Raw genomic sequence first — 13627 nt, 5'->3', positions numbered from 1 at the left:
TATTATTGTGCATTTAACAATATTACATAATCAAGATTAAGAATCTTTAGTATTCTAAATTTTAGTACATCTAAAACTTCATATATGCACTTAAAATATGCCGGTCTTGCGTGTGGCGCCTTTTTGTGGCACTAACATGGCATTCCGTTGCAATGTACAGTTGCCTTAAAACTTCTCGATGTTTACGTTTCATCGTATCTTATAGTTTTTGTTCTAAGGTTTCTTCCAGTGTCTGTCTGACGTGTACAAAAATTAAAGTGCACGATCACCAGTAGGTTAGATTGTAACATCAAATCAAACATTTTTTTATTACTAATAAATCGTATAATCATGCTCGACTTATTTACTATATTCAGTAAAGGTGGTATTGTTCTATGGTGTTTCCAAAGCACCTCGCAAATATTTGCTCCTAGTGTTAACGCTCTAATACGAAGTGTCATATTGCAAGTAAGTGTTGCTGTCAATGATAGTTATTTTTTTGAATTTCGTTACGTCCATATGGAATGCTATTAAAAGTTTGATCTTAATGTTGAAGAGGGGTTAAATTCGGAAAAAGGAGTAGCTTCCATATTTAAATAATCGATCAATTAAACAATTAATATTTATCATAATGACATTTTGTATGTTTTTTTTGCAGGAACGTACGGGAAATCATACTTTTGAGTACGATTCCTTACGCTTACAGTATAAACTCGATAACGAGTTTGAGCTAGTGTTTGTTGTTGCATATCAAAAAATACTACAATTGTCGTATGTAGACAAATTTTTAAACGACATCCATTTAGAATTTAGAGATAGATTCAAAAATGAATTGGAGAACTCTAAGTGGTTTTACAATTTCGAATTTCAAAATAATTATGAGCATGTACTTGCTATGGCTGAACAATGGGCACGAACTCAGGCTAAGATACCTAAACAAATGCGTACTTTTGATGAAAGTCAAAAATCAAAAAAGACTGTTGCTAGTATGATTGAACGGAAAGATGACAAAGATAATAAAAAGCAGGGTATGTAACGATTGTAATTTGGAGATTTTATTCAATGTCTCTTTTATTTATTCCAAATGCTTTGCCCTTAATAAGCTTAAGATATTATTAATTACTTTGTTTCTGTAGCTTAACACTATCTGTATATTCTTTTTACATTATTATTTCTTTTTTATATTGGAAGGCTTAAAATGGTTTAGGTATAATTCTTTATATAATACGAGTAGTTCTATTATTTATGATTATAACATTGCCAATGGTTCTTTTAGAGTAATCTAGAATTACATTTTATTAGCCTTTTCATTTATTTTTTTACTATTGAGTATTTTAAGCTGTTGAGGATATTTGTCTAGGATTTAATATAGAATCACAAGCAATTTTCATTTAGGTAGTAATATGTCCTTTCCAATGTGGGTATCACTAACAGGAAATGGGGATCTTCGCTTCTAGGTAAAAGGAAGACGGGAGTTAATACTAATAGAGATGATCAAAGTAAGTGATTTTGGATTTTACATACACACATAATCTGCTGCATAAATGAATTATATGTTACTGCTATGGATTAACAATATTAACAGTGACTGGGTCTATGAGAGAATTAATATCTTCCATGTTATGATATAAGTTAAATATCCCCAATAATGAATTATTAAATTTTAAAAAGATAATTAAATGTCTGTAACAGTTTGTCTATTCTGTTTTTTCTTTCTAGTATCTTTTAGTCTTTTATGTTCTGACTTTTATTTAATTCCACAGTGAAAATTCAAGAGATTCCTAAACAGGATTTGTCAAATAATCAAGTAAATCATAACGGAGAAGTGAATGAAGAAGTTTTAATCGCAAACCGTATGAAATTGGCTCAAAAAATGAATAACCAAAAGAAAAAAGTTGATAAACAGTGAGTTTCTTACATTTAGAAACAATAAATTTTGCATTGTATGAAATAATATGCTATATACAATATTTATGTTTCATAGAAAAAGCCAAAAACCTGAGAAAGCTGGCAAGAAACCCCGTGTGTGGGAATTAGGTGGGACTATAAAAGATCTTGCTGCTTTGGAACGCACCAAAGATAAACCAGAAGAAAATGGCGATTATGTGGGAGCTGATAAAACAGTATAAATCATTTATTTTTAATTAAATAATTATGTTTAATAATTTATTTATAATTAAAAAATGAAATCTTCAAAATAATCTTTTTAGTTAGTAGGCCAGATGAAAGGTGGCATTCGTGATATAGTAGTTGAAAGTGATTCAGAGGATGAGTCTGACGAAGAAATGGAGAATCCTAAACCCCAAGTACAAAAGAAAAGCAACAGTATGTTTTCAATGTTCAAGAGTTTGGTCGGTAACAAGTCTTTGAAACACGAGGATATGGCTCCAGTTTTGGAAAAATTAAAAGATCACTTGATTTCGAAAAACGTAGCAGCTGATATTGCTCAAAAATTGTGCGATTCTGTCGGTGTAAAGCTCGAAGGAAAAGTACTTGGTACGTTCGATAGCGTGACTAATACCGTCAAAGCCACGCTGACCGACGCATTGGTGCAAATACTGTCTCCAAAGAGACGTGTGGATATTCTGCGAGACGCAATGGAAGCAAAAAAAAATAACAGACCTTATGTTATGACTTTCTGCGGCGTAAATGGGGTGGGAAAATCCACAAATCTAGCGAAAATTTGTTTTTGGCTTATAGAGAATAATTTTCGTGTGCTAATTGCAGCGTGTGATACATTTAGGTGCCTTATTTATTTACCACAGTTCCTATTTCATTAATTTTTTATTTTAATATAGATGTGTTGTATTTTCAAATAATTTCATTTCAGAGCTGGTGCAGTTGAACAATTGAGAACTCATATGCGTCATTTGAATGCTCTTCATCCGCCAGAGAAGCATGAAAATCAATCTATGGTTCAACTGTATGAAAAAGGTTATGGAAAAGATGCTGCTGGTATTGCCATGGAAGCGATCCGTTTTGCTAAGGATCTGAAAATCGATGTAGTTTTGGTGGATACCGCGGGCAGAATGCAAGATAACGAACCATTAATGAGAGCCTTGACTAAGTTGATCAAAGTAAACGAACCAGATTTAGTACTCTTTGTTGGCGAAGCTCTTGTTGGAAACGAAGCTGTTGATCAGTTGGTAAAATTTAATCAAGCACTTGCCGATCATAGTCAATCCACCAATCCTCATATCATTGATGGCATCGTGTTAACTAAATTTGATACAATCGATGATAAGGTGAATAGAATCTATCAACAGGATATAATTAAATATTTATTACGATATATTGTTATACTGTTTATTGTTATTGGTTTTCAGGTAGGCGCGGCAATTTCTATGACGTATATTACTGGACAACCCATCGTTTTTGTTGGGACAGGGCAAACTTATACTGATTTGAAGTCATTAAACGCAAAAGCCGTGGTACATGCATTAATGAAGTAATTGTTGATTTGAATAATAAAAGACGATATTAAAATTATTATATAAAAAAAATTCATTAAAATTTCAATGGATTGTTATCAATTATTTCGTGGAACTAATTATCTCTATTGTAATAATAATTACAATTATATACAAAAAGTTTAGTGAGAATAATATATTATCGTGTTTAAATACATATGTATTATTTTTGATCATCTTTCATCGATTTATATTGCTCTTATGATAAATTTTTTAATACGCTACCGTTTAAACGATTCGGTAAATACTGCTATTCCTAGAATCGCTCGAATACGTTATAAAAGATTTATGATATAAATTTATAGTGTTTTCTAAGAAATATAAATAATGCGATTAAAACAAGAAGATGGAATGCCATACATTCTTCGTATGCTTCGCTTTTCTTTCAACAATTATTTTATTTTATATGCTCTGTCTGTAATATTGATTTTTGACTTTTCTGCCACTTGTTGAATACGTAGCATATAAATTGACTGTTCCTCTTGCAAGAATATTGTTGCATCGGTGAAGATGTGTCGTGTATGTAATGTTTAACAAATTGTTTAATAAATTTTACAAGTTTTCCTAAGTTCAGGGTTCTATTTTTGTCATTTATTTGCATTCAGGTGCAAGCGTAATACTTTTGCTGTTGTTGATAACAAGGATTCGTCTCAAATATGGGCCATCGGTAATTGGTCGCTGCCATTCTTGATTTTCAACTCCTGCGAAGCTTCCTCTTCCAAGTCCCAATAGACTTCATCGTCGAACTTTTGCTTCTCGGAAATCGAACCGAAGATCGGTATTTGCATCATTAAACCTACGCAAGAATTTATTTGTCCCAGTGCGATGTCGATATGATTTTAAGCAAGCTATGTATAAATTTACATTTCTTTTCTGCGTATCCGCTTTCAGAAGAAGAAAGAAATTAAAACAAAAAGAAGAATAACATACAATGTCCCAGTGAATGTGATTACAATTAAAATTGGAAGGAAAGAAATTTAGAAACTTTTATAAATTTGCATTGTTGATTCTGTGAAATTGGGTAAATATTTAGATGCCAATCAATATTCTAATAACTGTTTATGCTCCTTCTTTTAATTCGAGAAAGATTCAACGAGGAGTTGTGCAATTTATTATTTTCAAAATGTCACCCGGATTATCAATGAGAAACGATTACCTGTTACTAATCCTGAAACGATGGCGATTACCATTGTAATTAGTAGTACTAATAATTGATAGCCAGCCTGTCCCCCGGCTGTTCTGTTAAAGCCAGCTGATATACCATAATTGTCTCTCATCTCCGCCAAATTTGCTTCAGAGTTTGGTGCTCGCGCGGGGAAGATCTAACAAGAAGAAGCGAGATGAATTTTCTATAAAACAATATGCGAATTGAAGATCACTCGTGATTTTCAGCAAGTAGACTGCGCAAGTAAATTGCAAGTAAATTGCATAATTCTGAATCTTTTAGTAATAACAATAAACTTACATACGTAAATCATATTTTATACAATAATCATTCAAGAGCCTTCAACGTGCACTTCATAATAACGACGTATTATTTTTTAAATCTTTGCCGCTTTCTGACTTTGAAGACAGATTTCAAATGTCGCTACTGTAGCGACATCCATCTTTGAAGAGAAATTTAAAATTTGTCTTCAAAGTCGGATGGCGGCAGTATGGCGGCTTTAAATATTTAATGCTTCGACTAATTAATAGTGTCATCAGAAAAATATGCCGATCGCATAAAAAATTGATCAGTAGCTCGAGCCGAGTTATAACAGATATTCAGATCGTGTGTTTAGCCAGTGAAAATATGAGTGAGAATGTGTAGACATCAAACGATATCTATATAGTAACTTGAAGTCACGTAGCTATCGGGTATCGAGTGTGTGATTGCCTATAACGAGAGAATTTAGATGACAAGTAATGATTGTGTTGAGAAATAGGAATATCGACAAGTAATATGTCTTGAGAAATAGGAATATTGTTCCTAGAATAGCTAGTCACGGAATGGAGAACGTAATGGTGCCTTCTGGTACGGCACAGAGTATAGCGCTTACTTCAGAACCACCGACACATATGTATGCTTGTATACGATCTTTATACAGGCTTACAGTGATTCGGTCACGCAGTATTCTATATCCTAACATCAAAAATTTCCAATATACCAAACGAAAAGAGAAGCATAGATCGAAATGTTAAAAATCATTTCTAACCTCTCCTAACAACGTTTTGGTAGAAGAATACCAAAATTCACCGATACAGAGAATATAGAGCAAAGATCACTGCAATCGTCCCCTAGGATTTAGGTGGAAAGACTAAAGTTACGTTGGCCAGCGAACAACAACAACAGCCACGAGTTTCTTACGTTCACCTATCCGTTTCACGACCGATAGATTAAGCGATCTCTGAGGCTTTTCGTCCTCGTAGAATGGACAGAAGTTGGCTGCTATTCACCGGCTAGTCGCGTATTTAGCGTCCTTCCGCGAACTCAATTACCCGAAAGCCAGTCGCCAATTAATCCTTCGTTAAGGAGAGGAAACTTACGTACCTCGTAAAGGGAATAATCGTAAGAGGCTTCAGTGGCGATGCCTGCCATCAGTGCGCCAAAGATACCACCTAAAACGCCGGGCATGCCGTGGAGATTGTGCACACCGCACGTGTCATGAATCCTCAGACGTTTTTGGATCAGCGGCTGGAAGAAAAAGTGGAAGAATCGTGACCGAAAGCCTGGAAATTGCAAGTTCGAGGGAGATTGCTGTAACTGGTGAGTCAAGCCATTCCTCATTTTTTCAATTTGATTTTTCTACTGATACTGCACAATGGTAAAAGTTGATACGATGAGATGATAATGAATAGTTAAATTTGAAAGTTCTTTTATCTCACACGATAAAACGAAGATAAAATTCGTCTTGCTTGTTGTGTTGTTCGTAAATAGGTTATGTAATAGTTGAAAGAATCGATACGATCAAGATGTTAAATTTGCAAATTCTTTTATCGAAAAGTAATGAGAAAAAATATGATTTTTATATATTCAAGCACAACATTGCTTATATTTTTTTACAAATATGCGATATAGTAGTCAAACCGTGAACGATACCAATTTGAAATCAATCGCTTGGTTTTCGAAAAATTTTACATTGCATTAAGCATAACAGCCGGTATTTTTATATTTATCGGAACGTATCAGATTAATGCGAAGAATGAACGAGGGTTAAGAAGATAAATTGCAGGATGAAGTTAAAGTGGATGACTTCCGGGGAACGGCGGTTAGAATCGCGAGGGTTGATAGTAAGGATGAAGTCGAGGCTATAATTAGGGTATTGGGGTTGATGATGGGTGTAGATGAGAGGTAATGATTGGGCACTAATGGGGACAAGTGGGGGGTTTGAACTGATTCACGGAGTAGTTTGTGAATTTTTGATGCGACAAATTGGCCGTATAGTTTTTTAAGAGATGCGCACTGTAAATGTTCTATCTCTGCAAAAATTTTATTCCGTTTCGTTACTGTTTCACTGTTTTACTTTTGTTTTTTATTCACTTTTTTTTTTATTAATACAAAAAATTACTTCTTTGCAAGCGATTATAATTTCGCGAAAGTTTCTCCAGTTCTCTTTTTATCTGTTTTTTTAATTTCTCTTTACGATCATTCATCATCCTTCTCCAATTTCTTTCAACATCATCTTTGATCTTGCGTCGACCTTCTTCGATGGATGTTTAAAAATAGAATTTGATTTTTTTCTGTTATTAGAATACCAATAAAATGTCGAATGTCATTTTAAACATACATTTAGCACATATTTTTTCACTGGTCGCTGTTCAAAACAATTTGACAGTGGTTGACTAAATGGTCTTACATTTCCTCGATTTTCGTTTGTCGTTCTGCTGTATGTTATCTCTGAATAAAATGCATTCAGTTTATTGGAAAACCAATTTGTTAATTTGTTTCCTGCATCAGCTGAACGCTTCCCTCTTTTTTCTTTTTTTTTTTTTTGCTACCATTCCTTGTTTTAGTTTTTTTTACTTAATATCGCTGTTTCCTTTGAACGCGAAGCGCGCACTGTGTCGAAAAATGTTACTCTGGCGTAATTTTCATTTTTACAAAATTTAGGAGGACAAACTAAGAGAGAAAAAGTTGATGGAAAAAAATGTATCTCGTACGAAAATGTAGCATTCGTATATTTGTTGTTCTCGTCGTTTTTTCAATCAAAGTGAGAGACTAAAAGGAATCGTAGCTATTACGTCCTTGTTTCTTTCTCTGAAAAAAATTTATATTTTTTTTTCGCGAGAAGAACATGAAAATTTAAGTGGACAATTTGAATAACGTTCAATTAAAATGCATTTCGTTAGACTAATCAGTAAGGTTATTAATTTTTTCATACATATTTTTTCAATTCTCCTTTATATTTTATTATACGTTGTTAATCGCTATTAACGCTAATAATAATAACGCATTCGAAATGTACGATAATTGTTCCTCCTAAATTTCACGCAAATTCGCGACTACCTACACGTTTCCCAGATATGCTTATATTTACTGTTATGCTTTCCACTGACTGTTCTGTGGAAAGCATAGATCTACGCGAGCGTTAAACGGGCGAAAGATAACAAAACCGGAAAATCTAAGTGGATGATGCGTACCACGTTGAAAACAATTTAGTTTTAATTTTTTCTCCCCCCCTTTTTTTTTTTTTCGTCGTTACGACTTTCGCGTACAAAATATTACTTCCATGTGCTTTATCGTTCTACTTGCAAAGACATTAGTCTCTTTTTACCTTTAATAAATGCTCATTTTATTATCATTGTTACCTTTAAATTTTATTCATTATCTTTTAACGCTCTGTATAATACTGTGATAATTTTTTGGTGGAAAATCCGCTTGTAACAAATTATTACTTTCCCTTTGATAAAGTTGGATTCTTTAACCCGAGAAGAAATATCTTGTTAGTTTTGTATAAGTTAGAATTTCCAAATTATTTCTTCTGGATTATAGTTTTCGATAAATTGGAGTTTTCGCAGAGGCGTTGAAACCTCTGTTACCTCTCTTAATTCTTCTTAGTAATATCACACGAAAGCAGTAACTCTACTAATAACTAGACTAATTTCCAGGCAACTTTCAACGAAGAAATTTAGCATAGACACGAGGAGATTTTCGTTGTCGAAAAAAAAAAAAAAAAAAATCGCTGATTAATACGGTTAAACTGCGTTTGATCCGTACGTGTTCGGAAGTTCCACCGCGGAAGGAAAAGGGCGCGGAAATCAGAAGAACAAAGTACATAAAGAATATGGAATTAGCGAGCCGCGAAGGAAACCTCGCCGCATGAATCGCGCGGATGATTAAAAGAACTTCTGACGAAAGTTCTTCGCGATGATTATTCGTCTTCCGCGGATCTTCCTAAGTCAATACCGCCATCGAGCGTTTTCTCTATTCCGTTGTCGAGAACCCAAGGCGAAAGGAAAGGGTTTAAACATTTTAAAGTCTGTGTTCCGCGCAAATTAAGGAACAATTGGTTAAATTACGTGGTATCGATAGTTTGACTTTTCCTTCATTATTCTTACCTTTTATTGATCTTTCCTTTGTCCCCTCGTGCTATCCTTCTTTGGCATGTTTTAAGAGTATTTGAAACGTTATTTTTTAACGTTACAAATATTTATACAAAGCGCGTATTGTTGCATAATTGCTGTAGTATCGTAGTATGATTATCAATGCGTGACAAGCACAAAAATTCATTGAAGAGTATTGTATTTATGAACGCTATCGAGATTCTAAATTATCCGTTTCATGCTAAGATTATCAGCGATACTAGTATTTTAAAGTAATTTCGCCACCTAAAAGATCGATGTAACATCGTTTTTCTGTATTTTGTGGGAAATTAGGAGTCTAAAGTCTAAAGATAGAGGTTTAAAGAATTTTCAACGAGAATTGCACCTCTTTATATTTACAACGCTTATTCGTATTTTTTTTTTTTTGTATTTACTACATCCGTAAAATAAGTGCAACTTCGGAGAAGACAAAAGTTTTTAACTCAGTGAAAAAGAGGATTTAGCGAGCAGCATGGCGAGTAAAAGAAATTCTTTTCTTCTTTTGCAAAGTATTTTATGATTTAATTTGGAGAAAAAAGATATAATCGCGGTGGCAACTTTTACGATATGAAATCACGGCATTGACACAAGATTAACGAGAATCTGGCTACTGGACGGTAACGAAATACGAAAGTAACGCGATATAGGCTGTTGGAGGTAACCATCGAGGATAACCGACGTCAGAGCCGATCACGTGCCGGTAAATTTAATTTGCTCGCGATTCATAATCGTTTGCCGGGCTTCACGTGCACGTCGTTTCATCGACGAAACCCACTTTCCGCGAAATTTATGTTGCCCACGTATATGAACCTCGCGGGAACTTTCCCCGCCACTTTGGCAGCTTAAAAATTTCAGTCGACCTCGTCAACGCTTTGCACGGAGCTTCTACTATGATTATATCGAACGGGACCACTCACCTTTCGAACTTATCTTTATTACATAATATCACATCGTACTGTCACTTCTGATTCTTTTGTAGTTAATTTTACCTTAACAGCTTTACGTTCCGAATCGTGTAATTATTAACTGTCGTTGGTATTTTAATTCTACACACTCTACGACTTTTCATAATATCAAAAATAATATCGAATCATTTCAAATAACAAACATTAGAAGAACATCGTTCGATGAAAAATATCCAACCGATTTACAATCCTCGTAGTGATCATCATGGTCGTCTTGTAAGCACGTTTCTGTTTCGAAATAATTACCATTTCCCATGAAACCACGCTACCTGTACGCCGTCGTAGTTTCAGAAATCCCTTTTGCTTTAACATCGATCCTCTAAAAATAATTGACGTTTCATAATTCTTACCTTTACCAACAGCGAATCCTAAAATCGATCCAACCACTGCTTGCCTCCGATCGATCCATTTCTCACAATCTCAAACATTCTGCACATTCTCGTTTCTTTTTTTCTCAAACGTTCCAACTACCAGCGGAACTTTTATCACCCGTTCGATTCGTCCGTCCTTTTCGCACGCGTTTAAAGCAAGAAAGGAGCCAATTACCGTGAGATATTTGTATCCTGAAACGCTGAGTACTCCAGCTAGACCACCCACGATCAAAGCACCCACCGGTTGGCACATCATGCCTGTATTTATTCAGAAAATGTCGCCTGGTTAGACGCACGGATCGAGTACCAGTCCAATGTAAATCTTCGATTAATTAGATCGTCTTGTACCTGCTGCGGTGCCGATGGCTACACCGCCGGCCAACGTCGAATTCTGCACGTGCACCATGTTGAATTTGCTATTCTCGGAGACCAGGGCGGAGGTCGCGAACGCGATCACACAGCTGGACGAGATGGACAGAAGAGTGTTTATAATGGCCCTTTGCTGATCGTCTCCTTGCAGAGCGGCGCTGTTGAACGATGGCCAGAACAACCACAGGAACACGGTGCCTGTCGAAGCAAACTATGTTCTCCTTTCCTCCATTTCCCTCAAAGATACTATCTTTGTATTCGACGTCCATGAATTTGCTTGCGATACGCGAATTTGTGGAACGTGAGTTTGTGCAACGAGGAATGGCGCGATGTTTGAAGAGATGGCTATATCTTTGATAGTAGCTTTTAGCGTAGAGGCGTGGTTAAGTTACTTCGGCTATTAGCGAAATGCAGTTTCATTTTAAAACGATATAAATCGTTCCTCCGTGATTATCGCGTGCAGGAATTTTCCAACAAGATTCAATGCTATTTGTATTAGATTGTCAGAAAAGTTTCTTTCGTTTTATAGGAAACTAATAGACGCACAATGTTTTTTTGTTTTATATTATTTTGTCGAATTACGTACGATCCATTTCGTTTTGTCGAGATAAACATTTCACAGACTTGGTTTCACGTTTGTGCGAAGTTGTAAAAAACACGTTTGCGAAAGAAAGATACTTTCCGGTCAACCTAATAATATTTCGTTTAATTTCAAATGGTTAATTTACCAAAGACCAAGCAACGGTATATCGTGTGTACTAATGATATAAATACGCCAATTACTTTAAATTTCATAAAATTGTAGAATCTAGAAAAAAGAGAAAGATATCGAACGAATCTTTGGAATTTCCTTTCATAGTCTCCTCCGTGTTAAAAAATTGAATTTGATAGTATCGATCGATCGAAAGAGATTCAAAGATTCGATAAGTCGATGATTCTTCCGTAAGATTCTTCGAACTTAAACGATTATTTAACGTTGGAGGTATAATTTGACGAAATTGGCGATGTTTCTCGATCGTGAAGCGGAGAACAAAAATTAAAGAAACAGACCAATCATGGCGAAAATGTCAGAGTTGTAGGATGCTCCCTCGAGATTATGTTCCTTAGGCTTGTGCATCATTCCAAATACGAAACTGACGGCAAGTCCAAAATATGCTCCGAACACATGGACAAACATGCTGTCGCCTGCATCGACGGCCTGCGAAATGAAAATTCATTTGACAAAAAAAAAAAAGAAGAGAAAAGAAGAACAATTGACAGGACTCGTCTTTATTACGAGTTCCTCGATCCGTAGTTATGATTTTTATTTTCAAAATCATTTTCTTTAGATTTCTGTTTCGTAGAGTAACGATATTTTCATCGATAAACGTTAACACGCGTAACACAGTGGAGATTTCATTTCTGTTTCGAGGAAAATCCCAAAGTAAATTGAAAATAAAATCGATAATAGCGAAAGTAAATAAGTTCGATGCGCCAGGACAATATGGAATACTGTGGAAACATGTTTGTTCACCGGTAATACACATCGTGCTTACGACTCTTTCGAACGTTCACTGCCAGCAGTGATTTCAACGTGTGTTGGTCCAAGTTCTAGTAATTTTTAAAACGGAACTTTCGAAGAAATTTAATAACGAAAGTAAGGAGGAGAAACGATTCGATTAGTACGTGTTCGTTCTACTTTTTTGGCTATCGGTTACACGATAGCCGACTTTAGTTTGTTTTTTAAAATCGACCGCTTCGAATACTTTTTCGCAACTTTTCTAATTATCAGTATTCGCTAATCTTATTCCAACGTCGCGTCGTTTAAAAACTTTGAAATTTACGGAACTTTCGAAATTATACCGCACGCGATTGCTCCCTCGAAAATATCAAACTTTTTGAAACTTTAGGGCGAACAGAGATCGAAGTAGATCGAAGACGATCTATGTAAATGTCTGTTTCGATCGTACGTCAGCGATGTTTCACTTTTATACGTATATCGATTATTCTGTGAAATAGAAAAAAGAAAAGGAACGGCATACTGTCTTTAAGGAAGAGAATTTAAAAAAGCCCATTTTCCCAACTTCTCTTCCGTTTTCGTTATCCAAAATTTATCATATAGAAGTCTTAAATTTGACTTCATAGATAAATGCTCCAAATGCTCGAGCTTTAGCAAAAACGAAGAATCTTCGACGGTACGTAAAATATTCTAAAATATTCTACTGTTCTCTAAAGATGCATTGGATAATTATAGAACGGCACGCGCGTAATAATTTTCCGCTGTTCTTGAAAAACTATTATTTTAACTATTTTTAGATGGACTAGCGAGCCTGTACATACACTTGACAGCTTCTCCGTGTTACGAGAAATTTCCTGCTTCTATTCTTTCAAAATTAACCGACGTTTCAAATTAACCAACAACCCCGCACGCCCCTGACAATCTCATTTTATTAGCAAAAATTCCTCTTCGATCTCTGCGCCCCATCCATCATCCAATATCCATCATTTTCTTCCGCAGAAGCCGATAACGCGCCTGGCGGAAAGCCTCTCTACGTGCCGTTGAACCGGTCGTTTCCGGTATCGAGCGGAAACTCGCGCTCTCGATGGCGGGTCGTTTGAAAATCGAGCGTGACGCTCGTAAACGCGCTCGAAGAAGGAGGAGTTGACTTACCATGAGCAGATGCTCTCCCACGTACTTGTTCACGGTGAACATGATCAGCTCGAGAATGCCCATGAACACGAGCTGCATGTAGGTCGTCTTACCCAGCAAAGCACCCATGGATATCAACGGCGTGGCCACCGCAACGTCCGCGTTCAGCAGGCTGAAAGTTGCCACGTGGGTTGATCGATACGCGCGTTATTAACCGGCTGCTAGTCGCCCCGAAAACCGGAGATCAGTATTCATAACATGGATGCGCGATCTCGACTGTTA

General features: G+C 35.7%; 2 protein-coding genes across 7 annotated transcripts in view; one reads left to right on the top strand and one right to left on the bottom strand.

The window, feature by feature from the left end:
- Positions 1–206: 206 nt before the first annotated feature.
- Srpralpha (signal recognition particle receptor alpha) lies at positions 207–4017 on the top strand. Of its 2 annotated transcripts, XM_072003023.1 has the most exons (8): positions 207–447; positions 638–1007; positions 1437–1478; positions 1743–1884; positions 1964–2102; positions 2190–2722; positions 2810–3224; positions 3306–4017. In XM_072003023.1, the coding sequence occupies exons 1-8, from the start codon at positions 331–333 to the stop codon at positions 3429–3431; spliced, it is 1884 nt and encodes a 627-aa protein (XP_071859124.1). In that variant the 5' UTR covers positions 207–330; the 3' UTR covers positions 3432–4017. The 2 variants fall into 2 exon arrangements, with proteins under 2 accessions (XP_071859124.1, XP_071859125.1); XM_072003024.1 differs by lacking the exon at positions 1437–1478.
- Rh50 (Rhesus blood group-associated glycoprotein Rh50) overlaps positions 3637–13627 on the bottom strand; it is a 43689-nt gene continuing 33698 nt past the window's right edge. For all 5 annotated transcript variants that reach the window (XM_072003055.1, XM_072003053.1, XM_072003052.1 and 2 more), the window contains 7 exons: positions 13367–13517; positions 11767–11914; positions 10696–10914; positions 10523–10605; positions 5980–6123; positions 4606–4771; positions 3637–4245 (listed from right to left, as the gene is read on the bottom strand). In XM_072003055.1, the coding sequence (XP_071859156.1) occupies positions 4100–4245; positions 4606–4771; positions 5980–6123; positions 10523–10605; positions 10696–10914; positions 11767–11914; positions 13367–13517 (1057 nt within the window). In that variant the 3' untranslated portion in view covers positions 3637–4099. The remainder of the gene's footprint in view (positions 4246–4605; positions 4772–5979; positions 6124–10522; positions 10606–10695; positions 10915–11766; positions 11915–13366; positions 13518–13627) is intronic.

The sequence above is a fragment of the Bombus fervidus genome, chromosome 5 (genome assembly GCF_041682495.2).
Source record: "Bombus fervidus isolate BK054 chromosome 5, iyBomFerv1, whole genome shotgun sequence".
In the NCBI taxonomy this organism is placed as follows: Eukaryota; Metazoa; Arthropoda; class Insecta; order Hymenoptera; family Apidae; genus Bombus; species Bombus fervidus.
Note: the sequence above shows the minus strand (reverse complement) of the source record. Positions and strands in the feature narration are given on the sequence as shown.